At 41.6% G+C, this 25,633-nt stretch overlaps 1 protein-coding gene across 7 annotated transcripts in view; it reads left to right on the top strand.

The window, feature by feature from the left end:
• Window positions 1–4,162: 4,162 nt before the first annotated feature.
• cntn1a (contactin 1a) overlaps window positions 4,163–25,633 on the top strand; it is a 66,083-nt gene continuing 44,612 nt past the window's right edge. Inside the window, exons 1-2 of one of the 7 annotated variants that reach the window (XM_027272853.1) lie at window positions 4,163–4,256; window positions 5,015–5,188. Coding sequence is in view for 4 of the 7 variants with exons in the window: in XM_019272652.2 (XP_019128197.1) it covers window positions 5,335–5,390 (56 nt within the window). In the remaining 3 variants the exon portion in view is untranslated. Of the gene's footprint in view, window positions 4,257–5,014; window positions 5,189–5,280; window positions 5,391–12,086; window positions 12,282–17,588; window positions 17,683–20,957; window positions 20,981–25,633 lie in introns of those variants that run through there. The other 6 variants (XM_019272653.2, XM_019272652.2, XM_019272655.2 and 3 more) reach the window with 6 other exon arrangements.

Raw genomic sequence — 25,633 nt, 5'->3', positions numbered from 1 at the left:
CAAACCAGAGGGTTGAAACCACTTTAATATCTAATAATACATTCGATGTTTGTTATGTTCTTTTCCTAATCTGAAAAGTAGCTACACTTTTATCAAATTACCGTAGGAGAGTAAAAGATACAATACCACTCTGAACTGCAGTGGAATAAAAAGTATAAAGTAACAAAAACTGTGTCTGTGTGTGTGTGTGTGTGTGTGTATTTTGGCATTAAACCAATACCAACTCCTGCTGCACATGCTGAAGGAAATGATGCCAGACAAACACATCGTAATTGCAGGAGCAGGTAAGACGACTGTACAAATGCACACGCACGACCACGTACGCCACACACACACACACACCTACGTCTACCCTGTAAAGCGAGTAGGCTCTGAAGGCAGAGGGTGTGTAATTATGGATGCCTACACCTGCGTCAGCCTCATCGGTTTGAAGCGGGTATAGAAAGGCTTTATGGAACACGACAGTTGGGCTCCATCTTTTTGGCGCTCACTTGTGGCACTTCCACTTCCATTACAGTCATATTGTCAGGGTAATAGCGAGAGAGCAGCCCGCCATCTGGTGCATTATCACACAGCAATGGTGTCAGGAAGCGGGGATGTCTGGGATGTATCTAGTGTTTTGGGATTACTTTCTCTCCCTCTGGCAAGGACTCTCCACCTTCTGTTAGTTCAGGTACGCTGATTCCTTTTCCTGGGTAAAGTTGTTTGGAGATATTTCACAGTTGATAACAGCAGTGACTGAAAGTGGATTAGAGCTCTACATATTTATGAATTGGGGTTGATGATTCTCCTAAAGTGAAGACACAGATTTAGTTTTATGAAAGTGTAAGAGCATCAGTGTGAGTTGCAGCTGGTTGGTAAAGATGTCCATATTATTTCAGCCAAACAAATGACTCTCACACACAGAAGCAGTGACCTCAAAGACCTGATGACCTTCAGCTGCTGGATGATGATTCATCAAATTGTTTGTGTTGTGTGCAGATTTTCCCTCTTGCCTTTACTGCCACCTAGTGATGTGAGGCAATTACACCAACGGCTGAAATAAGCAACAGGCTTTAAAATGTCATGCAAGGTGCATGATTTGAACTTCTTACTGTGAGAGACAACAAAGAAAATATTATACGTCGAGGCCACAGTTTGAACATGTTGTTAAATATTGTATTTGAATCATAATATGCTGAATTACCTTATATTTTCTAAGCCTATGAATAAGTTTGACCCTCTGTTGACATCCTCGGTCCTCATTACAAAGGCTTCCTGTAAGAGGCTTAGTTATTTATTTTTCAATGCAGCAGAATCACATCATTTGTCCGTCGATTGGTGATCATTGCCACCAAACAAGCAGCCACCCCATTACCCTTCTGAACTCCACCCACCCACTCCCTCCCTTCCTGCTGCTCCTATAGCCGACCCCTCCCTCCATCCTCTCATTCCTCATCCAATCCTCGGTGGATTCATTCTGTGTCGGCTGTTCGTCTGCCACAGCGTCCATTAACCATTCCCACCTCCTCTGTGTCCATCTCCTTGATTTACTGCTGGGCGGAAAGCCTGGTTTGAATTGATCTATAGCTGTTTTTATGTCTACCTCCAGTCTGCTTTCAATGGGGAAAAAGATCATTACATGATCTCGTAGACCTGCTTCCAAACAACCCGGGAGCTTTAAAGCACATCGTTTGCATCCCAGATGTTCAAGTGAAGGACGTGATCTTTCAGCGCCTAGAAGCTTCCCGATAAGACATTATGCAATATAAAGGTTTTCAAAGGCAGGTGTTAGAAAAACATCATCATTTGGTTTCTGATATTTTTCTTAAGTGTGTGCCGAGCTTCAGGGCGTCTGTCCCTTTAGATGTAAGTGGCAGAGCCTTTGTGTCTTTATGTAAATTTGCCCTTTTCTGATGCTCTGAGAGCTGGGGAGGATAATTGTTTATGATTACTCTGTGACATTTCCATATGGTGACGAAGGGTTTGCCAACACACACGCAGACACACACACACACACACTCTCTGACATGCACAAACACACGTCTGTCAAGACCAAGCTGTTTGGAGCCTGAATGGTGGGTTTGGTTTGCCTGAAATTGAAAACCCCAACTGTGGGAGGGGAAACCGCCTTTTCCAGTATAACAGTATCATTTCTTTAGCAGTGTTTTTCAACTGAAGGATAGTGTTTTCCCCGTGGGGAAGCCGAGCTGATACAGTGGCGGATATCACTGTATTCCTGTTAGATGGTTGCTACATAAAGTGAGAGTGCTTTGTTCTATTGATCTGAAACTCTCCATCAAAACCCCCCCCTCGCTCCTTTTTGTCATGATAGCACCGGGATTATAACCCTCTCCGCACCCTGATTCCTATTCCCCATGCACCCCCCCTCGCCGTGTCCCATGTGTATTTGGTCTGGTTGGATGGTGGTGGGCGAGTGGGTGGGGTGGGGGTTACCTTCGCGTGAGCCCCCGTGGAGATCATTGGGGCTAAATCATGTTTACCCTCGCCCCTCCCTCTGCTATCTCCTCCATGTCCCTCCTCCTCCTCCTCCTCTGCCAGGCAGATAGATGACAGCCACCTATTCTTTCCTCCAGACAGCAGGGTGTTTGCTGTTCCTCTTATCCACCCCAGAGACCGGCCTTGTAACTGTGTTATTCACCAGCATGATCTGCCTCTATTTGCACTGCCATGTCGTAAGAGGAACAAAAGTGTTTGTTTGAGGGTTGAATACACCTAGATCTTGGATAACACACAAAAATTAATATCCTTTCAGGCCCCTGTGTTATGCTGCTCTATTTGGATGTCATGAATTTCCTCAGTGTTACTAAATCCCTTTGGCTTGGCTATTTACTGTGGAGTGACACCTTTTTATAATATATCCACCTTGGTTGAAGATAATGTCTTAACAACAGTTTCCATCTCAAAGGGAACAATAAGGTTTAGATGAAAAGTCTAAATAATAACAGCAGCTTTAGAAAAAGAGCTATAACCTTTCACGTAAAGTCATTTTCTGATCACATTAAAAAGAACTTCTTTCATATGTTCCCCTAAATTCATCCAAAGGAGGCTAAGTCCTTCAATTAATTCTGCCCTGCTCTTTCTCAGAAGATTCCTGCATTATTTATGCGGCTGCAGCCACAGCAGATTATTATTTGCTTTGTGGTGTTTACGTCCAAGATTTAAATCTAATCCCAGGGGATTGAGATGGTCTCATGCTTGGACTGACATGCTGGTAAGGCATTATAATTAGTAGTGGTGCCCTTTTGATATCTGCCTGATGAAAAACAGGCTGACAGTTAACATGCAGGCTGCAGTCATACTTATTTCTCATCTAATCCTTAGTGGTGTTCAGTAATGCAAATAGATTTATCTGCTTGTGTTTTGACATTTCTGCCTCTGCGGCACCAAAACAATGAGTTGACATTTAGTTTGTGGTACTCGAAGCACTGAAAAGAATAGCTGTGGAAAAAAAAGGTTAATCTTGATGTTTCACAAATAAAAAACAAAATTAAACTATTTTTCTTTGAAAGTAGTTCCTAGCTTCTCCTACTAAGTGCACACTGTGTTATCTAAATGAGCCTTTTGGGAATAATACAGTGTTATATTTGGATATGCTTCAGGTGTTCCCTGTTAAACAAAAACACTGTGCTATCTTTATCGTCCCTTAAAACTTTTTTTGTGAGAATCAGGGATGTTGACTTAAGTGTACACTTGGGGCAAACAATCTGCACTAGACCAAAATTAATAGAAAACAGACATTACTTGGAATGCAGTGAGACAGGTAGACAAAATTAAAGGGAGGATGACAGACAGACGGGTCTAAAAACAGACAATATACAGTGGATAAGCTGGTTAAAAGGTAATTGCAAAGCAGGTGTGTAGGCAGGAGATTCGGATGATTAGTTTTATAGAATAACAGATGGTTCCGTTGTATATAACGTGATTAAAGTGTACAGTGGTATTAATATTCACTGAAACTCAAAGCAGCTTTTAATGGGAGTGTTCATTTACAGTACGGTTGAGTTTCAGCAGCTCTTATCATGAACACCTCCTGTCAGCGGTCGTTTCAAATCCAGCCACAAAGCTCTGATAAACTCACTGTATGTCCCCTGCCCAACGCCAAACACAGACAAAGTCAGAGTTAGCAGGTGGTTAGTGAGCACAGTTGAGTCTCGGTGAGGTGGTGAAGCGGAGAGTGAATGTTGGACTTGACTGTACCAGCCTGGAAGACGACATCCAATGAATGATTTTGCTCCCACCTGTTGGATTTCAAAGTAGGAAACTGTTTGCTGAAATACAGTAACTCTTATTTTGAATGTTTTACTGTGTTTACTGGGCAAAAGAATTGATTCAGCTTTTAGTTGTTTAGTTAACATGGCAACTTTCATAGAAACAAAGCATAAACTAAATTTCTACCCATTGTTTTGATGCCGCACAGCCAGAAATGTCAAAAACATGAGCAGATACCACCATACCCGACTGTCGACATGTTCATGTCTGCTGTCAAGTTGGACATTTTAACATGAGCGCTTATGGAGAATGACTTGTCCTGCAGCCAGCCTCAAGTGGACGTTTGAGGAACTGCAGTTTGCAGTGGCTTCACTTCACAGCCACTGCGACTGCAGCTTGGTAGTTAATCATAATGAAGATATGAATGATTTACATTAGTAGATGTCGTGGACTGCATTTGTAGTACCATGACATGGAGATACTGGGAGTTGGTTTTGATGGAAACATTGCATAAACCATCAAATTAAAAGATATAAGAAAATGTCTTAATTTTATAAACCTGCCTGCTCAAATCATAATAAAAAAATAAATAAGAATAAAATATGTAACCCTTAATCTTAATATGTAATGGACTGAAAGCATCCCTTTAATGTTAAAGTTGGTGTTTGAGCTAGTTGGCTCTCATACTGAGGCAAAGTTGGGTCATAATGTATTATTTTTAATGTTAAATGTGTAGTTAAATTAAGCTGTTGGTAAAAAAAAAGGTCACATGCTGCTGATGGAGCTCCACTCGCACACGCAGGTCTAGCGCCCCCCTAAGCTGACAGTCATAACCCTTCATCCAATCCGCGGGGACAGGACCGCTGCTCTGTCAGTCTCTTTCCCCGCTCTTGAGCGCCCGGCTATGCGGTGCTGAGCAGGTGTGAGCATCGTGGAAAAGGACACACAGACGCCCCGCGTTTGTCCGCTACGGAAGGTAAGGACACATGATGAGAGGGGAGGGGAGCACTGGGTTGGAAATGGGATTGTTTGATATTACAAGCAGAGAAGAAGAGCCGGCTGCTGCATTTTTGACAGCTGGGAAATCAGTGATGTTTACAACCGACTGAGTGGGATGCGAGGATGGGATGGGAGCTCATGCAGCCCTCCGCAATGCAGAATCACCAACGATTTTGGCGGTAGGGGAAGAAAAGAAAAAATGCATTTATGTGCCGTGGTGACAGATGCATAGAGATACCGTGTTGTGCAATTATCTGACTTTATCGTGGCGTGGTGGGGATGATGCTGTTACATGATCTGCTGCACATCCTGGCATGCACTTGCCCTCCCTCCCTACCCTCCACCCCCCAAAAAAAATAGTCGATGCGCAAGAGCAGATGCAATGATGTTATGATATGTCTCAGCAATATTATAGCACATCTGCTGTGTGTAAGTAATAAGTCCGAGTGTTTGTGATTCAGTTTTTAATTAGAGCACACCGGAGGCCATAGCCTAAATAGCGGCCGCACATACCGATGATTCAAACTGCCGCCTTGCCTCTTTAGCCAAGAGATTAGGAAAGCACCCGCCGACTGCAAACACTTTCATCTGGGGTGGAACTAAAACGCATGTCCTGGTGTTGATTGAGGCATATGCTTTGTAATCTTCACCGGCAGATTGAGCTGTAGTAATGCTTAGTAATGGCCCATTGCGGGGTTATTTCTATCAGGGTGTCAGGTGCTGGAGAAGGTGTCATGGGCGCGTCCAGACTCACCAGACTAGGCTTCAGTGGAGATAAACTGTTCATACTACATGTTGCCAAAGTCAGTGACTGTCAGTGATGATTGTGCTTTAGAGGGATTTACAATGCTCTATTCATCTTTTTTTTTTTTGCATGATGAAGAGTTAAATGTTTGTAATTATCTCTCACATAAGTCATGCAACTGTGCAGCAATTCAGCACATGTAACTCTTTGACTTTTCAAAATATGACAGTGGTATATATGTAGGTCACTGGTAGGACATTGTTGTGATCTCAGATAATAGCTGCTCACATGGTGAAGTGTCTGTCTGCAAATCAAGACATTTGCCTACTCTGGTTCACATAATGTTTAGATTAAGCACAGTTTTCAGAATGTTTTACAGTAATGGCTTCGGTGCATGGCTTAGAGTGCAGCTGCAACAAAAAAACCTCAACCTTCCATTATGATCTAATGAGCTCGTAATTGCGATTCATAATATAATAAACAACACCAAGCTGGAGGGGACTTATGACATCTAATTTAATTGTATTTTCACGTGATTGATTAATAAATGTCTGACCACTTCCTTCTCCTGGGCACTGTGCACTTTTCATTTGGCTGTTTCAGTGCCATGCACGAGATTCATCACTGTTTGTCCTGGCTGAATCAGAGCCATAAATGTGGCAGAAAAATGTCAGAGGGATTCCACGGCCGCCTGTCAGGTGGAGCACTTTATGAATCTTGTAAGCTTCACTACTGCTAATGCATCCTGTGCTGTCCTGTGTACACCCCGAGGACAGACAGACACTCTCCTTCATGCTAGGTGAATTAATTCACTCTGCTCAGAAGTAGGCTAACCCGCTGTGTGCGAGGCATCGTCTTACATTTCTACCTGCTCTATAACCAAATATGCAATAGATAGGGTTTTAAATTTTGTAATAGGCTATTCCTGTGCCAGCACGTTGGCTGTGGGGCTGAAGTGCTTTGCAGAGCCTGCATGATGAAGAACTTTTTACATAACATGGTACCCTGCGAGATATAGCTGTTCTGTGATGCATTTCAAGGCTACAGCCTCAGCCCCCATTAGTGTCACAGTCAAGTGACTCAACATATCCATACACTTACTTCTCCCTCGGTTTGAAGCGTCACTCACACGCATCTGTCATGAATTGAGGTAGATGGGCTACCATCACCTGAGGCAGAAAATAGAACAGCGCTTCCCATCTCCACTCCAGCATATAACTCATGAACATGAGTTGGAAGAGATGAGAGATTGCATTACTCATCTAAAAATGTTTTTATTGCAAATCTGTATGCATGGAAAGGTTTTTATATTTAGCAACACAGTGAGTTTTTTCCATTTCCTCATGCCCCTTTATCGTTCATTTCTTTATATAAACAGCATGTTTTTTTTGTGTTCACAACAGAGCCATGGGTATTTGCCATCTAAGATGAAAGTAATTTTAGAGTCGTTTTGGGAGATTAGATTTGTTTCTCGATGTCCTTCCAAGCCCTGGGCGACAAATTCTTGGGCAAAGAGTCAAAGCATTAGCCCGAAGAGAAGAAGATAGATGTTGTGTGTGATTTTGAAAGGACTCTAAACTGATTGGCAGTGTTGGCATTTGGCAGCAACAGCGCTAGTTTGTTAGGCGCCGTTTGCTCTGTCACAGTGGAAGCAGTGTCAGTCATGCTGGAGGGAATACATCCTGTAAACTTGTCTCACCGTCGAAGTGAATGATATAGCAAAGACCAGACAGCCTATGCATGTGAACATTTGTGTGCAGAAGCACGCACTCGCACTCTAACCGGCCTTTATCGCTGCGACTGTCTTCACCTTGTGTGCAAGTGCTTTTTCTCCATCCTGCTGACAAAACACGCGATGCTCTCGTCTTGATGCTTCCTTTAGATTGCTCAGCAATTTACGCACCGGCGATCAATAGAGAGATCCACTAATGGTACGGCAGTGAGGCAGAGACATGATGTGTTCTGTGTTTGCCTGGAGACAGACCTCTCCTCTGTTCATGCCTGTGGAGGAGAAAGGGCCTCAGTCCCCCATCTGCCATCTATGGCTGTCTGCTAGTTGCACTGGGCCTGCCACTGATTCTCCCACTGTGAGTGACCCTATAGATCTTGTGTGTAGAGGCTGAGCTAAGAGGGAAAAACTGGCACTGTGCACATTTGTTTCCCACTTGTTGATTATCCATCTGATTTAGAAAAAGTTTGATCAAACTAAGTTAGTTCTGCCCCTCAGATATTTAACAGTTTTGTGAAGCCAAAAGATAGAAATGAGAACCAGGTGCAGGTTAGAGCTGAAACAATCAGTTATGGAAAGCAATTTTGGGCCATTTTAATTAGTTTTTTTCCATTTCTTGCAGGTCCTAGCTTCTCAGATGTAATAACACTTTGTCACAGCCTTAACACAGTTGCCAACATAAGTACCTAGCTGTATCTTTACAGCACCTTACTTTGTTTTATACAACTTTCCTCTTACTGTCACTTTGTTTGACTGAATAAGGTTTTGTCGTCTGGGCTGAAGTCCTATTTCTGGGCCCGCTGTTACCTGCATGAATCTAATGATCTGGAAAAGTTGCTCCTGGCTCTCCAGGAGGCTAGTTACTTTTAATTTCAGACCCCAAATGAATAACTATTGAGCCACACTGGATTAAAGTTTCAGTGTGTGTAGGAGTGTGACTTATCTGGCTCTTCTTGCAGTCCCATGATGATTTGTATCAGCTGTATCTATGATCGAGATAAAATGCAGCAAACATAAATGGCATTTTGTTGATTTGCACCAATGCAGCTTAGTGCTGAGGATAAAAATAGATTTGGCTGATATCAAATACTAGTTTTTTGTCTATTTATAGCATTGAAGCGCCAGGACAGAGACATTCATTTTCTGACCAGGTAAAAATAAAGGTTTTGAAGAATGGCTTGGTTGTAAAGACATCCAAAAGTGTCTTTTATCGTCGATGATTTAATCATTTCCTCTTACTTTTATCAGTGTGATTTTGCTTGTTGATAAAGTGCCTCGTGACTCGCGTGGCTCCGCTGGTTTGTCTGCCAAAGTGATGTCTCATTCGAAAAAATCAGATTACTTTATTTCCGTTAAGATAATGTGAACCGGACAAGAAGGTAATGTTTAGAAATTATCTCTAAGTATCTCCGCCTGCCACTCATGGGGCCACTCATAGGATAGGATGACATTGATCAATGTCATCAAAGTGTTACCAAAAAGTTTCCTGCTCAGTGAAAGGGCCTGTCAGAGCAACTGAAGAGTGTAACTCCTCAAATAAATGATATAATAACCAAGATTTTAGTGGAAAAATTACTCATTTTATGAATGATATGTGCATTGGTTTACAGGCCATGTTGGGTGGTGATCTACAATTGTGAGTTTAAGTTGATAACGCATAATTTTGTCTACTTCTAAAATAAAAAGCGCCTTCAGTTATACTGGACAAAGATAACTGATTGTTGAGCATCATTCCCAGTTAAATACCAACAAAAATGACTTGGATCGACACAACACAACAGACCTAAAAAAGGACAAAAACCACCTGTTGTAGATGCTATTTTTGTATTTGACAACCTGGGAATGAGACTAACCAATCAACTATCTTTCTCCAGCACGAACGACCTTACCTTTAAGAACAATTAAATTCAGTAACTAGGTTACGTTTGACGGGATTTCACTTCTTTTCTCTGATTCGTCGCTCTGTCTTTCTCTGGCATATTTTTAGACTTTACAATCAAAGTAAATCTTTTGGGATTTATGGACTCAATTAGAAAGAGATTACCAATGTGTGCCCTTCGCCCGCTAAATTCTCTTAACAGCATAATCAGCTCTTTTCGTTTTTTCAGATAATGTTTGACTTGCTTCATTACAATGCCAGCACAGAAAACTTGTTGTTTGCTTATTAACAGGGGAGACGTTATCAGGCTTTGCTGGCGTTCAGTTTCTGCAGTAATATCATGAGTTATTTTCTCATCACATCGCTTAAATTACCTTTTGGTTGATGTTAACCAGTACTAAAGAGGTTTGTATTCAATGATGACAGGAAGTAAAAGTGACAGTAGTACAAGGTTAACAACTTTAGAGGACAGTTTACCCTAATTAAGTAGTCCATTTTAACCATCTAAATGTGAACGGGTCTTAATTAAACTGCTCCTCAATGTGTCAGGTTACCTCTTGTGAATATATTTAACATTTCACTGAGCAGAGATATTGTGTTACACACAGTGGACTGACTTCTCACATGGGAGTCTTGAGCCATCTGTTTTTTGCACCTTCATGGATGCAGGCAGATACATTGTTTACAGGGCTGTTGAGAAGCTGTGCAGGCAGAGAACAACAACACAACAGTACAGCATGTTATTTTGGTCTTGTAAGAGATGACTTTCAATTTCATGCAATTTGAAAATCAGTGGAGTGTGTCTGATTTTATTCCCAGGGATTTCAGCCAGTTTTGCAATGTAGAAAACTTCGGCATGTGGGAACAAATAAATCCGTCATCTGTTGAGTTATTTTGGTTTCTTCCGTGGCCTCACAAAACACAGAAGAATGAATGAAATGTGTTGTTTGTGACGACCTTTGAGCAAGCTGTAAAATGAATGGATGGCCTTTTATCTAGAGTAGATAAAACATTTTGGATAATGAAAGCTGGGAACAGAAATAATCACCTTTGTTTGGCAAAACTTTTTGACATAGTAATTTATTCCATAATCTTAACACGAAAGAAGCTCTGCATCCTTCATCACTGATATTCTCAGTAATGGGCTATATTGTTTTGGATTTAATCCCATTTAATCTGTGTTCATCATGGGACTTGTGAAAGCTTACTCTAGTTTCAACAGCGTGCCCTGTTATCTTATAGTGTCTGGGATATAGAACAAGCCTGATAGTGCAGGGAACTGTCCAATTAGGTACGAAAGCGTCTTCCTCTTTAGGGCGAAGCCACTCCTGGGGCCTTTGAGCAAGGCCCGTTGCTATGGTGCTGGGAACATGTGTGGAAGACAAAAACACACCTTCGTCTTCGACATGCCAGTTCAGCATTCAAGTCTCTCAAGCGTAACCGCACTCCTCTGCTTATACATCACCTTTCGTGTACTGTATGTTCTTATTCATGCCAACCCAGCGAATGTGTTGTGCCTCACGGTGATGATGCACGCTGTATATGTTGGACAGCTCAGCGCTGTTACTGCATTAGCATACTAAACTGGAGTCATGAACTTCCCACCAGTTGTGTGTTAAAAATAATAATAGACTGAGGAAGTCAATCAGAAACGTCCTTGGCGAGAAACACACTAGCTCTTTACCCGGCTGACCTCTAGCCTTCTGTAGGAGGGACTGTATGTGTGAGAAGTGTATGGATAGAAGGCTAATCGCAGAGAGAGCCCAAAGGCGAAGTCCTCCTGGCACGTGGAACGAATACTGAGGGAGTCAAGCTCTTGGGAAGCCTCATTATACATTTAGGGGCGTCCTGTTTTCCCTCTCTCTGGACAGCTGGACAGCTAAATTGTTTGTGGATCAATAGTTTAGCTTCCTACCGGCTCCACAGAGTGAGTGAAGTGCATTTAAACCCAAGAAATCCCATTACGCTTGGCAGAGATGGGAGGCATGGCACTAGGGGCCTCAGCAAGTGCTACTGCTATGCCCATTATTCAATTTCCCTGTTTGTTTACCTGCAGTGCTTCTTACCCTCATGTTATCTAATTTATTTATACCCATAAAGATTTTCTTTGCTATACAGTTACAACCAAAAATAATATATGTACTTATACTCTGTATTTTTAAATCATTCATTGGATGTGGTAATTCCCAGGACTTTGCCTATAACTGAGAGATCTTCACTAGTGGTATTGATTCAAAGTCATAAGGCTGTGTTGTGCTCCCCTACAGACTTAACCGATTGTATATTAATGCTGCTTATTATGACTCGAGCCTTGCTGCAGCCTGTCTGTATTGATTCAGCACTTATTTAGAATGCCTGTTGTTTTTCAGATCAGCTCTTTGGCTATGTAAAAAGGCAGAGAGAGAGAGAGAGAGAAAAGAAGCAGAGATTGAGAGGAAGAGGGGCCTGTGTTCGGGGGTGTAATGAGAAACAGAAGGAACAAAACATTTGGAGCTCCCCCTTCATTCCTTAGATCAGTGTAACCAGAAATAAAAGCTGTGGCTGGTGCAGGCTCTGGGCTGTGGGCCGCCGCTGTCTTCTCCTGGCTGTCTTGCTGTGCTCCCAGTGTATTTGTGTTTCGCTGGTCAGCTTGCGAGATCCTGGGCCTGCATCCCTACATGAAGAGGCCATTGATGCAGGCAACATTAGCATTCGGTGTGGGCGAGCACGACAAACAGGTTGGTTTCCCATTTCACCCTAACAAACCTGTTCTCTCTGGATTCTCTCAAAAGGGGTCTCAAATCAACCCTCTTGTTGCATAGCTAATGAGAGCGGATAAAGGAGGTCAGACAATGCTTATGTAGCCCTCTTCAGTCAAAGCTGTGTACTCTTTGTAGAAGGCCTCGACCTGCCAACCACCACGTCAGGGCAACACTTTTGAGCTGGCGTGACACTGTCACATCTGGCTGACAAACTCACGAGGTGATGTAACCATCTGCGTCATGTTTTCTGTAGGTGTTAGTGGGACAATACACCAGCACTAATAGCTTCCGACAAAGTGCTACTAAAACGCCCCTGAACACAAAAGTTGTTCCTTCCAGTTGGCATATCATTATTCAGATCTGAACCCAGTGTTTTGAAGGGAATCGGCTTAACTTATGCATGAGACTCGTGCACTAATTATGCCGCATATTCTTTTCCTCGGCTCAGTTTTGTAGCGGCAGGAGCGTCTGTTGAAATCTGCTAATTCATGGTACTGATGTTATTCTCACAAAATAAGTTTTGAATGTTGCCTTATGGAAAAAAAAAAAACACTTTAGATTATGGTGTTTACCATCGCTGTGTTTTAATTATCACAAGCAGACTTGAGAAAGTCGTCCTTATGCCAAGAGAGAGAGAGAGAGAGAGGTGGAGGGAGAGTAGGGGAAGCCAGCTCCCTAATTACAGATCTTCCTTTTCTTCCGTTGGACATTTCAGCTCTAAGTGTAGAGGAATGTATATGAACAGTAAAAAGGCAGATAATGAAGATGTGAGTGAAGATACCAGCCTTTTTATTCTCATTACTGGCTGTCTAGACTGAGGGAGGTGCCAGCATTCACAACATCAATTCCCCACCCAGCTGCAAATGTCTCTCACATCATTATGGGGGAAAAAATAAGGCATGCATGCATATTAATACACTATTTGTACAGAGTTCTGCAGGGCTTGGCAGTGGACAGCCTTCATGCTGTATGTGTGGGCCTCATGGTGACATGTGTCAGTATGATAGTGGCCAGTGTCACTGGTTGGATTATTCATGAAGAAGGTGTAATGGCAGTGAGTGAAGGAAAGGGCATCCAGAGGTGAATCTGACTGAGTACTGAATCCTTTTTTTACTGTGCTCTTTTCACACACACATGCAGTCACACTACTCTGCAGTACTCTGAATCTTATCTACAACACACAGCTCCACTCATGCTGCACACACAGGACCATAGTGTGTGGAGGACAGACAGAGTGAAGGGCACAGCGTCACAGTCAGGCAAGCACACATACACCCTCTACGCACACATACACACAAACACACAAACACGTGCACATTGAAAGAGGAGGGGGGGTTGTGCTTTTTCTTAATTCCCCTGCAACAGAGGACAACAAGACAAAGCAAAACACTGCTCTTCTGTATTACTGAAGGGGGATGGAAGCTACTTAATGGTGGGAGACTGCAGGAGTATTTGTAATTGTTATTCACATGACCGACCAGATTATAATTTGACTCCAGGACAATGACAAGGTCGTAAAAAAAATTGTGTGCCAGCACCTTATTGTATACATTAGGCATTAATCTAAACAATTTAATGAACTAAATAAAGTTTTTCAAGCAAAAGACACAACTCAGAATATTATCATGAACAAAAGAATAGACATCGTATAAGATAGATTCCTACAATGGGGAGATTCACTTGTTATAGCAGCTCATTTACACGAGATGGATAAGAAATGAATCATAAATAAGACGTATAGACATACAGAAACAAGTCATGTTGAAAAAAGTGCTGGTGTTAAAGTGTTGGACAGGTGTTTTTAACATTTTAGATGTGCTACCACCTCTGCAGGTCATTAAATTAAAGATTCAGTGTGTAGGATTTAGTGCCACCTAGCAGTGAGGTTGAAGATTGTATACTCTCCCTGCACGCCTCACCCTCTCCTGCCAAATTTACATTAAATGCAAAAGGTCATATCTAGATCAGTGTTTGATTGTCTGTTCTGGGCTACTGTAGAAAAATGGTGCTTCAACATGGCGGACTCCACTGAAGAGGACCCGCTCATTTTAAGGCGTGGAAAACACAGAGATTCATATTTTCAGGTGATTAAATACACTAATGAAAACATACCAATTAATATTATATTCAGTTCCTGACAAATTGAAAAATATGTGACTCTGTGGATTATTTTTCTTGGAGCAGGCACAGTGATGAAGTCACTGTGAGGTTGCCAGGCAACCAGCAGAGACATCTCTGGACAGAGTAAGGCTAGCTGTTTCCCCCTGCTTCCAGTCTTTGTGCTAAGCTAAGCTAACCGTCTCCTGGCTCCAGTTTAATATTTAATGGACAATCACAAGAGCGTGGTATTGATCATCTGTGCGATGAAGCGAACTGTTTCTCAAGATGTCAGACTAATTATTAAAAGGAAAACTGAAATGACGGAGAATTCTGAAAACTTTCCATGCAATATGAGATTAGAGCGGATCAAGTGCTGCCAGACAAAAGGTCACAAGAAGAATGAGGCTACTAGAAAAATCTTTTGAAAAGTAATAGAATCAGTGCTCAGTGTTGCAGTTTTGCTCAAGCATTGACACGAATAAAAGCCAGCACAATGTAGGTGAGAGGGCCCCAGGAGTACTCTTAGGGCAGTCAAGCAAAAGCATCTGTTTGGAGCATAACATATGAAAAGTCTCTTAACCTAGTTTAAGCTTTCTCGCTGCTACTGACGGGAACTCAAGCTTGATTGGAAATGCCGTAAACCATGTAGCTGCGTGGGTTGTTAATCTGAGCTGTGACGGCAGTTGGAGTGCGCTCAAACAGCTTCATAATGATAAAAGGATGATTTTGTTATGTAAAGTGATAATCTTGTGATCCGAATGCCAGAAAGCTCCCATACATCTGCACCTCCTTATGCTGACACAGCCAAGTAATGTCATGATGTACCAGTTTTGTGTTTGAGTTTGAGTTTTTGAAGAGACGGCACACTAATCTAATCATAGTCGCAGGTGATCATGCTCTGGCATTGTAATTTAAGAACTCTTTTTCGATATATCTCCCTCTGTTTTTTTTGTGTTGTTTAAGTGTGCACCTGTTCTGAGTCATGAGCCATGATCACATGGTGTGACTTGGCCAAGAGGCACCAGATGACTCAGGTCTTTGCCCAGGCTGTTCTCATTGTCAGTCGGCACGCACACTGCTTTCCAACAGGCTGTCTGACTGTGGCCATGTGCTCAGCTGTAAACACAGGTGACTGGGTCTGTTGACACGGACACTCTGTTCTGAACATGCATGTTTATGGTGATGGAGGGGGCGGATTAAATAAAGTGATATTTTGGTTAATACAGCTGGCAAAGAAACAGTGAATCGGATAATGATTGTACCAGCAAATATTCACTTTGCCCAGCTGTCACACTCAGGTTTCTGGCAATGTGAATAAGATATCATGCTGACTGTTTCAAATAGTATAGGCGGCTCCTTAAGGAAGGAGGACTCGAGTGCCAAATATCAATCAAATATTATTTTACACATAAATGCACTCATTGAGAGGAGCTTGCAGGGGCACAAGTAGTGGAGGAAGACTTCCTGATGGGTATGCATGAATATGCATGGCATTGCTTGAAAAAGCCCTGGCACAGCCTAATACAGTATGGCAGTCAATGGTTTCACAGAGCAGGCTTTGTCTTGTGTGCTTTCAAGACTGGAGGAGGTGTCTGAGGCTCTTGTTTGAACTGCTCAGCCCTAAAGTGCCACTAGAGACTTCTCACAACGAGAAATCTCTAATCTTGCTCATGAGAATCTTTAAATCTAAATGCAATATCATATGAGGAGCCTAATTTAGGGTTAATTATCTTTCCTCACTCACTACTTAATTGCTTATTTATCTGTATAGCATAAAGCATTTGTCCTCACTGAGGTTGAGTTGAACAACTAAGTGATAAGTTACCAAAGTAAACAACCCAGCATGTGTCTGTCCTTCTCTTTAAAAAAGGCCACCCTATGCCTCTTGGCAATAGGACTGTTACTGTTGCATCAAAGGTACATCGTAGGTTAACAGCCACAACAACAACAGATTAAATCATCATTCCCGAATGTATGCATCAGTCTGCTTTCGTTTCTACGCTTCTGTTTTCATCTGTTCTTCTGCAGTCTCTGTGTAGCTGTACTGTAAGAATGTGTGTGTTGCTGTGGCCACAGGTTTCCCTATAGAGACTGATCCTGCTGAGAAAATTGAAAAAAAAACCCAGAAGAAACAGATCCTGCCGAGACATTATTCTTGCACTAACATACGGCAATTCACTGCTGATATGCAAGGAAACATAGCACATAAGAAAGTGTGTATGTACTAGTCTAGAATCTGAGCAGTCAGTATATGGGGACTTCCTGTACTTTAGCAATTTAAGAAGTTAGTGTAATTACTGGCAACAAGAAAAGACCAATCAAACTGTGCCAGATTGCTAAATGGAGAAATCACAGTGGCGCGGGAATGTGGTAAACTTGACACAAAGGATGTTCTATATTTTTCTTGTTGAGTTATTGAATATGCAAAAAAAAAAAAGCATTAACAAATTGATCCTACTAACAAATACCCCGATAAAGCTTATTTCTCGGTTCCATACAGCTTTATTGTTGTCCTCATTATTGTATAAAAGCCATTGCTGAAAAGCATTATTTGTTCTGTTTATGTGAAGATTGCCAGTGCTAAGCTGTTTTGGTCTTTTCATGGACTGCTGTGCTGACAATAAGAAAAACAGCCTGTTAGGCAAAAATAAGGAACTGGAAACTAGGTAATCATACTAATTATTCTGTGGATTGATTGTGGAATTGATACAGAGGTATCAGCGCTGTATTAAAAAATCAATACACTGCTGATCAATCCACCCTTTTGGATTTATCTGACTGACAAACATTGATTTTTCTTCTGATAAATTCCATTCCTCAGACATTGCTCTATGTATCCTAACGCACGAGTGAATTGATTAATAAATGTCAATGATTGGCTGGTGTCTCACCCCCATCCACAATGATGTCACTGTATCTCTTGCAGTGAAAAGAATCTTGTTCGGCCTGTTACCATCAATGACTTACATTGTGTCTTAATGGTCATTATATTCTCATATGCTTGGACATGTCATTTGCCATTTCACAATCAGTATGTCTGGTGGTAAAAAAAAGTTTCAGAGGCCAGGAAACACTGCTCTCTTCAGCTGTCTTGCATTTACAGTGCAATGCACTCGCACTACTTATTCACAATCCACCCACCCACACACACACATACACACTTCCTCTTGGGTTGCTGGGCTTCTCTGACAAAGCTGAAGGAAAACGCAGGAATTAAGCAGCATATGTTGGAGAGGATTTCCTGGTCTGATCAGGCATCAAGCAGCTGCGGAGGAAGGTAAAGATTACAGCCATTAAACACACACAATAGCTCAGTGTCTTCCCCACTTCAAGACTCCTCTGCAGAAATCTTTTCACCTGCGGTTCGTTCAAACAGTCTTCTGTGTACACGTTGATAAGAATATTGCACACAGAGGTGAGATTCTGCTTGTGAGGAGGAAAAGTAGAGAGTGAGCAGTTAGTTGGCAATCTGTTTTTATTTTATTTTTTATTATAGTTTGGCTTAATGCTTTGATGTACAGTAATAATTAACAGGCAATCTGATGTTCACTGTTCAGTTTTCCTGCTCTATTGCCAGTGGAAAAGAGTTTCTTTGTATTTAAGCATGTTTGCATTTGAGTTCTGCCTTTACAGAGAGAAAGATAAAGAGAGGGAGAGAGAGAGTGTCAAGTCTCCAGGACAGTGGGAGACACAAACATGGGACCTGGCTTCTGTGCTGTGACCTTGTTTGCTAATTAAGTGTCAGACCTATTTTTCCACTCCAGAAAGAAAATCTCATATCTTAGAGCTGAGATTGCCAGAAGGCGGTGGGAACATCGGCTCCTCAGGGTCTCTGTCTTTGTGTGTGGGCGTCTGTGTGTATGTGAATAAAAGTCAGGAGTATCATTAGAGATTCTACTGGATGGGTAGCCCTTTCTCATGAATACTGCATAAAGCCGTGAACATAGATGTAACAACACAGTATAATGCTGCAAAAATGTCAATGTTACTGTCACAAGTATTGGCTCCAGTGATTTGCTTCACACAGGCCCAGTTTGGCTCCGAATTCCTACACGAATATTAAATTTGTCACATGGAAAACAACTTACAGCGATGGAAGACTCAGTATGGCTTGGGTTTGCGGTTATTGTATTATTCAGTCGTATCTTAAATGTTGACTTCTCCAGGTCTTGAGTGTTCTGGCAGTGGATCATTCTACTGCATCAGAATCACATTTAAAGCTGATTACTCAATCAGTTGATTAGTTGATCAACAGACAATTAATCTGCAACTATTTTGATGACAGTTTAAGTCATCTTTAAAGTATAAATGTCAGTTCATGGTATTAAATTAAATGGTTGCGATTTGGATTGTTCATAAACAGAATACATCCAACTTGGGCTGGCAGGAACAGTTATTTTTTTAAACTTTTTTTTTTACATTTAATGGCTTGAGAAAATAATCAAAAGATTAACTGATTATTAATAATAATCATAAGTTGCAGCCCTTTTCACGTTAGTACAAAACAAGCTTCCTAAAGTATTGATAATGATCCCCATGTTTGTTTGTCTCCAATTCCACAAAGTGTACTATATCATGGATTTCTGATATAAAAATACAGATACTTTGGAAGAAGAGGTGACCTCTACTCGTTCAGTCCTAACTGTAACAGAGACACAGTAGAAAAAGTGATTATTTTTTTCATTTATATCGCATTGCAGATTGATCAAACCGACTCGAAAAGTTGTTTTCTTAACATATTTCCTCTTGTCTCTTTGCGTCTAGCCGCCTACTTTACGTTGTATGTGTTTTGTTCAGCGAGCATGAAATTTGCCCTATTTAATGACGTCCTCCCATGTTCGTCAAGATGCAAGTTGAAGGACTGAGAACGACTCACTGACCCTTCCTCTAAAGGCTCCTGTAACTCCATTGAAGGTGCTGTTTTAAATGAACAACAGAGTTCACTGCAGATGTTTGGTTTATCTCTATTGTATTCCTCTATTGTTATATACGTAGCTGCAGGCTATAAGTGATTGTTTGTCCAGTCCTAAAAAGAGCAGCACTGAGCGTGTGACACATATCAGTCACTTGAATGCCTATGTTGACCCACATTTATGAAGGCCTGGGTCAAGGGATGGGCAGGCTCCTCACAGCATAGGGCCGATATCTAGTTTAATGAGCCTTAATGTAACACCCAGTGACACGACATACGTCAGACACAGATAGCCAAGAGGAGACAGGATTTATGTTGTTCTTTGGCGAATTATTCAAGCTGAAACAATTGTGTGTTTTTGCTCTGCTCATTGTTGTGTAATGCAGACCACTGCTCTCTGAACAAAAACACACACATACACATGGAAACCTTCACACAAGCACACACACATTTACCAGGGACTCCCTGCCTCAATTTAGCTCTTACTCTCTTTCTTTCCCCCTCACATTTACAGATAAACATCCAGATTGAATAATTCCTAATTTAAAACCAATGAATCCATTTCCCAATTGGATTTGTACACACGTTCTATTGGACATGGCAGACAGAAGAAGACAGGAGAAGATGGACTGGGGGTGGGAAGGATGTTCAAAACTCAGTGCGACTCTAAACCTTATTATCTTTGCCTTGATGAGTCCTCTGGTTCAGGAATCAATACAGTTTGACTGGCTCCAGGGGCACGCGGGGCCCACTACAGGAAGCGGATATCTCCAAACTATCCATTATGGATGAGAGAATGTTAAGACAAGGCCATAAGAGAGGGATGAGAGGGTGGAAATATGGGAAGGAGGGATGAGAAAGAAAAGGAAGTGGAGATGGGAGGAAGAGTTGATCCACTGGATGAGTGGAAGAGAGGGTGAAGATTGCAGCAGGGCAGCGAGCCTTGCAGCTGTTTGTTTTTTTGTTGCTGTAGCTCAGCTGCCTCAGTACGGCTGGCTCCTGCTGTCCCTTCAGTGTGGTTGTGATGTTTATTTCCAGCTGAGGGAACGGACGCACAGCTATCAAAATGAAATTGTCTTCTCCCCTCCCTCTCACAGTTTGCTCTCACCCCTGCAACTCGTCAGCAACATGTTTTGTATTACTTCTTCTTCATGCAGGAGCACCTTCCACATGGTGCAAACCATAGACTTTTTACTTATCCTTCCTCCTCACTGCTACCATGCTTTTTTAAGCCCTAATGTGTGTGGAAGAAACACACATATGCAACCCCAACCCCCTCCTCTCTCTGTCTGTCTCTCTCCACTCTCTTGCTCTCCTTCCTCCTCCTCCTCCTCCTTCTCCACTGTGATGTGAGGTCACAGCTGGGGAGCCCCACCATTTGACAGCTTAATGTTTATGTGAGGTGCATTTGTGTGTGTGTGTGTGTGTGTGTGTGTGTGATGGAGGGAGCTTGTGTGCTACCGAGTGCCTGTGATAGAAGAGGGCAGGATGCCATGACAGTGGTTGCTAACCAGCACTTGCAGACTAGCAGTTTATCCTCGGGCATACTGTGACGGAGAGATATACAGCTGTCCTCACTGCTGCCAACCCTAACAGGACTGTAACTGCGGGCATGTTGGGGTGCCTCTGCATGCACCTCAGGGCTGTGTGCTCTGGAACAGAGGTGGGTGGCAGAGTGGACTGTTTGGTTTGTGTGTGGAGGAGCCAGAGCAGTGGGGAAAGTTGAGAAGTTTGTAGCTTCTCTTGGGTTATTGTAAATTGTGTGTGTGTGTGTGTGTGTGTGTGTGTACTGTATGTGTGCTCAGCTCAGCTGTGCTGGCTCTGTGATTCTGCTTTCTGCAGAGGGAACGGCTCATTATCTGCCTCTCAGAATAAAGCATCGTACCTCAACACTGCAGCGCCGAAAGGATGAACCTATTGAAGCATTATGTGTGTGTGTGTGTGTGTGGTTATTGTACACATGCCTATTAGTTTGCAGGTTGTTATGAGGAAAAGTGGTGAGAGTGGTGAGCATTACATTTGTCTGCCTGTAAGTACATCATGGAAGATGTCTTGTCATGTTTACATTTTTCTTACTTGCACACGTTTCAGCCACAAAGCCGCTCATTAAATATTCATTGCTTATTTTCATTCTTTTTGTTTACTGCTGTATAATGTGTCACATGTAAGAGTGTGTGATTTATTTGTCTCAGGCCTCAAGTGAGGCATTTGTCCTACATGCCCAGTGCAGCCTGTGAAGGTAAATGGTGTTTGAGGAGGATACATCAAAATGTACAGTATCTTGTTGCATAAAGACTCGAAATAAAACACAAGAATCTGGTGCCAGAACATATATTAAGATATTTTGTGTTTTCAAATTAGTCGCCATTGGGCATTCTGAACATTCTTGCCTGGGTGCATGTAGATTTTCATAATGTACACACAGCTCTGGCTTCCCTACGGAAAGGAAGAACAGGGAGCAAAAAGCTACTGTATCTAAGCAAAACTGTGAAAACAACAACAGAATACTGAAAAAAGTAGAAATTTGCTCTTTCTACCTCAAAGACGTGGTTGTGATCCAACTACTTCAATTAGTAGCCGATACTTCTTTAGCCACCAGGCAACGGTATTCTAAAAAGTGAGGTATATTTTATATTGTTTATATATTTAGAGGGTTGTAAGTGGTTATTGTGTATTGTTTTTAATTTAAGATGCATTTAGATACATTTATTTGGTTAGACCACAACAGCAGGGCCAGTCCTATAAACCTGAAATCTGTGACTGACTGACTTTTGTGTGACTAAGTGATGAAGTTACACCATTAGCTGCTGCCATTCCCTGCATCAAATTAAAAGCCCTCGTTAAGAATTAAAAGCCCTAAAGTGTTTCATCCACTTCATCCTTTGACCTAGTCTTTTATGTTTTATGAATCATAGACACCGTATTTTGGAAATAAAAATGACATTTGAATTTTTTTAGCTATGTCAAAGACCAAATCCAAAAATACTCTGAAGTAAAAGAAACACATATTTCAAATAGAAGTAATAGGATTACTTCCCTGTGCTTCATACAGCAATGTATGCTGTGACAAGGCTGTGCCCTATATATGCATTGTTCATCCATGTGTGTCGATCCATAGGTCTTAAGTATTCAAACTGTGTTGGAAATGTCACTTGTGGTGAGTGTTTTTCCAGCTCAGAAGCTGCTTCACGACTCTCTCTGTGACCTTTATGTAATGACTCTCTATGCATGGATTTCTATCATCGGGCTTGTACCATCAGTGGCAGCATGACACTGTCCCCTTACTCTCAGAAATCAACTCTTTCTCTCTCTCTCTCTGCTTTGAGAAAATGTTGTGAGAGCCAAACCTTCATGTGCAGAAGGTTTCCATAACGTGTATGTTATGGAAATGGATGAATAATTTTCAACCAAAGGAGCGGACTGAATATTGAATAAATGACTTTGGGAAAAAAATGCACCAAGGAAGCAAATCAAATGATACCCCAAGGTGAAATAATTTTGGCTTCCAATTTTATGCGCTCAATAAAGTTTCTTAAGACATATTTTCAGCTTCTTGCATTGCATTTACATTAACATGAAAGATGATGTTTGAACAGCTTTGGTCATTCAGAGAGAGAGACAGAGAAAGAGAGAGAGAGATTTGGTAGTTTTTCTGGGCAGTTGGCAGTGAAGTTGGTAAAACCTGATGTCACCTACCTATATTTATCAAAATGTGATGACAGTCTTATGAATATTTGCTGACAGGTCACTCCCAAACAAGATATTTTGTCTGTTAAGATTTGTTCTACTTTAACGACTTTGATTGTTTCTGATTGACTCACTGTATTAGAATGTGAAAACAAAGGTTTCTGGGAATAGATGTTGTGACACATGGATCACAGCTGGTAGTTTATTCATTATGAGTGTTTTTTTTTTAATGTTCTCTCTTGTTTCAAATAATCAAAGTAATCCAATTGCGCTCCCTACCTTCACCCCCAGCTGACATACAACAAAAAAGCACTCGCAATGAGAGCTGAACACCTTTCAAAGTACCTTATTCACCCAAACCTCTCAGCACTACTCATATTAACATGCACACAAAGGCTCTTTTGGGAAGGTTGGGCTCTTCTTCGAAGTCACATGTTGTCCGGCTTGTTCTGCTTCTATTCTCTTCGGACTGAATCATTGAGCAACAAATAAAAGGCTTTGAGGAAAGGATCAGATCTGGGCAATCAGGGGCAATTTACTTTGGCTTAAACTCAAGCCTTTGAGAGACTGTAGCCGTGTTTGTCCTATTATCAATCAGCCATAAGCAGCAGCAGGAAAGCCCTATTAACGTTATGCAAGACGAGTTAATTTATTCATGCACAGCATGTGAATAAATTCTAAATCACTGACCTGTTCTTAATCTGTTGTACATAAAGTGACAGACAGAGTTGATTACACATACACATCTACATGAAAGAGCTCAGAGCTAAAGAAACACAAGAGGGTGTTTGTGGGAATAAAACAGTGTCAACAACTGTACGTTAGAAGACAAGAACTATCAATGTAAGAAGGAAGATGAAAAGATATATTGTGAGAATGCTTCATAAGAGCTATGAACAGTGTTATTGAATATGCATTTCTGGTATTTCAGGCATTCGGTCTCCTCATTATACTGCTGACATCCAACACCACATCAAATGTGATCATAACGAGAAACCAGGGCAGAGCAGATTATAGACAGCTAAAAGACTTACCACAAATGAGGCTCGCATGCCTTCCAACAGTGTTAAATAGTCAGATTCAGTCAAAGTATCACCAGATCTAGATCAAACAGTGTTTGGAGTTAATTCTTTGTTTAAATTGGTAAGAGCGAAGGTGGGTAGAATTTCGGGATTTAATAATTTGCACAGTGAGATGCATGATCACTCAGGCGCCGATCATAATTTGCTGATACATACTCTGAAGAGGTAATTGGATGGATTTTTTTTTTAATTTCACTGCTTATGATCACAACCTACAGTCAATGGAAAACTCCTCATGTGCATCAAGTGCATCATATTGAAATTTTCCTGTTTGTGCTTTCTGTGCACCTCTTCACAACATGCAGCTGGTAAAAGGTAAACGGACTGTACTTATATTATATAGCACCTTTCTAGTCTTCCGACCACTCAAAGCGCTTTATAGTACGTATCTCATTCACCCATTCACACACTGATGACACCGCCTTCGAGGGCTATTTGGGGTTCAGTATCTTGCCCAAGGAGGGGATCTTCTGATTAGTGGACAACCCGCTCTACCTCCACCTGCTGTTAAGTATAGGGTAGTTGACTATGCATTGTAATGTATATGTTGTAATGGGCAAGAGAGCGATAATGGCCCATCTGTGTTGTTTAAAGTGATTGTATGCAGGTATTAAATTATGGAGCGTATGTTTCTTGTTTATGTGTTTTCAGTCTTCAAACTAAATTACAAAGATATAAAGATATGCACCACTTGCTTTATAAAGAGATCATTTTAGAAATCTAATCTGCTCCTCGCCATATCAGAAATACAGTTAATGTCCAATAAGCTGTCAGTAATGAAGCTGTTTCTTTATTATTAGATAGTCCATCTGGTGTCCTAAATCATATCCAGTATATCCAAGAAATATATCTTAAAATAAATAAATATAACTTAATCAAGAGCTAACCTGTAAAATGCTAATGCCACTGCCTATCTATCTGTTGTGGTCAGAGCAGTGTTGTGGAACAGCATATACTCTACAACATGTACCCACTCTGAATATACTGCAGCGCTGTAACATAGACAGAAGGGAGGAAACGATCCTCTTTTTTTCCCGTCAGAGGTGAGTTTGTGCTGAGTCAGAAGTCTCTCACATTGGAAGAAGAGAGAGAGAGAGAGAGAGAGAGAGAGAGAGAGAGAGGGAAAGCGGGGGCAATGAAGCCAGCCGTGCACAACCCTTATGCTCTGTCGCTGCACCCGGTGCCCTGCTTCACATGCTGTCATTTGCATTGGTTTTGATTAGCCAGGGAGCTTATGGTTTATGAAAAAAAAGCAGAGTGCTCGCTAAAAGGAAGAAATGGTACTTCTTGCTTTTTTTTACACAATAATTCTCCTAACCTTTCAGTGCCTGGTCTGTTTGGTCTAAATGGAAGCCATTACATTGTATTTAGTCTCAAGCATCATCTCCAGCTCTCTTGACCTGACCCATTAGTTTTAATGACTTGAAGGTTAAGTGCAGACTTTTGTAGATTTCCGATTTCACTGGCTACATTTTAGTACGACACACTAATCTCTTTCATTTTCCGTATCACTTATGTGAGATGACTGACCCACAAAGTTAATGCTA

Source organism: Larimichthys crocea, chromosome XXI (assembly GCF_000972845.2).
Source record: "Larimichthys crocea isolate SSNF chromosome XXI, L_crocea_2.0, whole genome shotgun sequence".
In the NCBI taxonomy this organism is placed as follows: Eukaryota; Metazoa; Chordata; class Actinopteri; family Sciaenidae; genus Larimichthys; species Larimichthys crocea.
The sequence above is the reverse complement of the archived record's forward strand: the minus strand, read 5'-3'. Positions and strand labels throughout refer to the sequence as shown.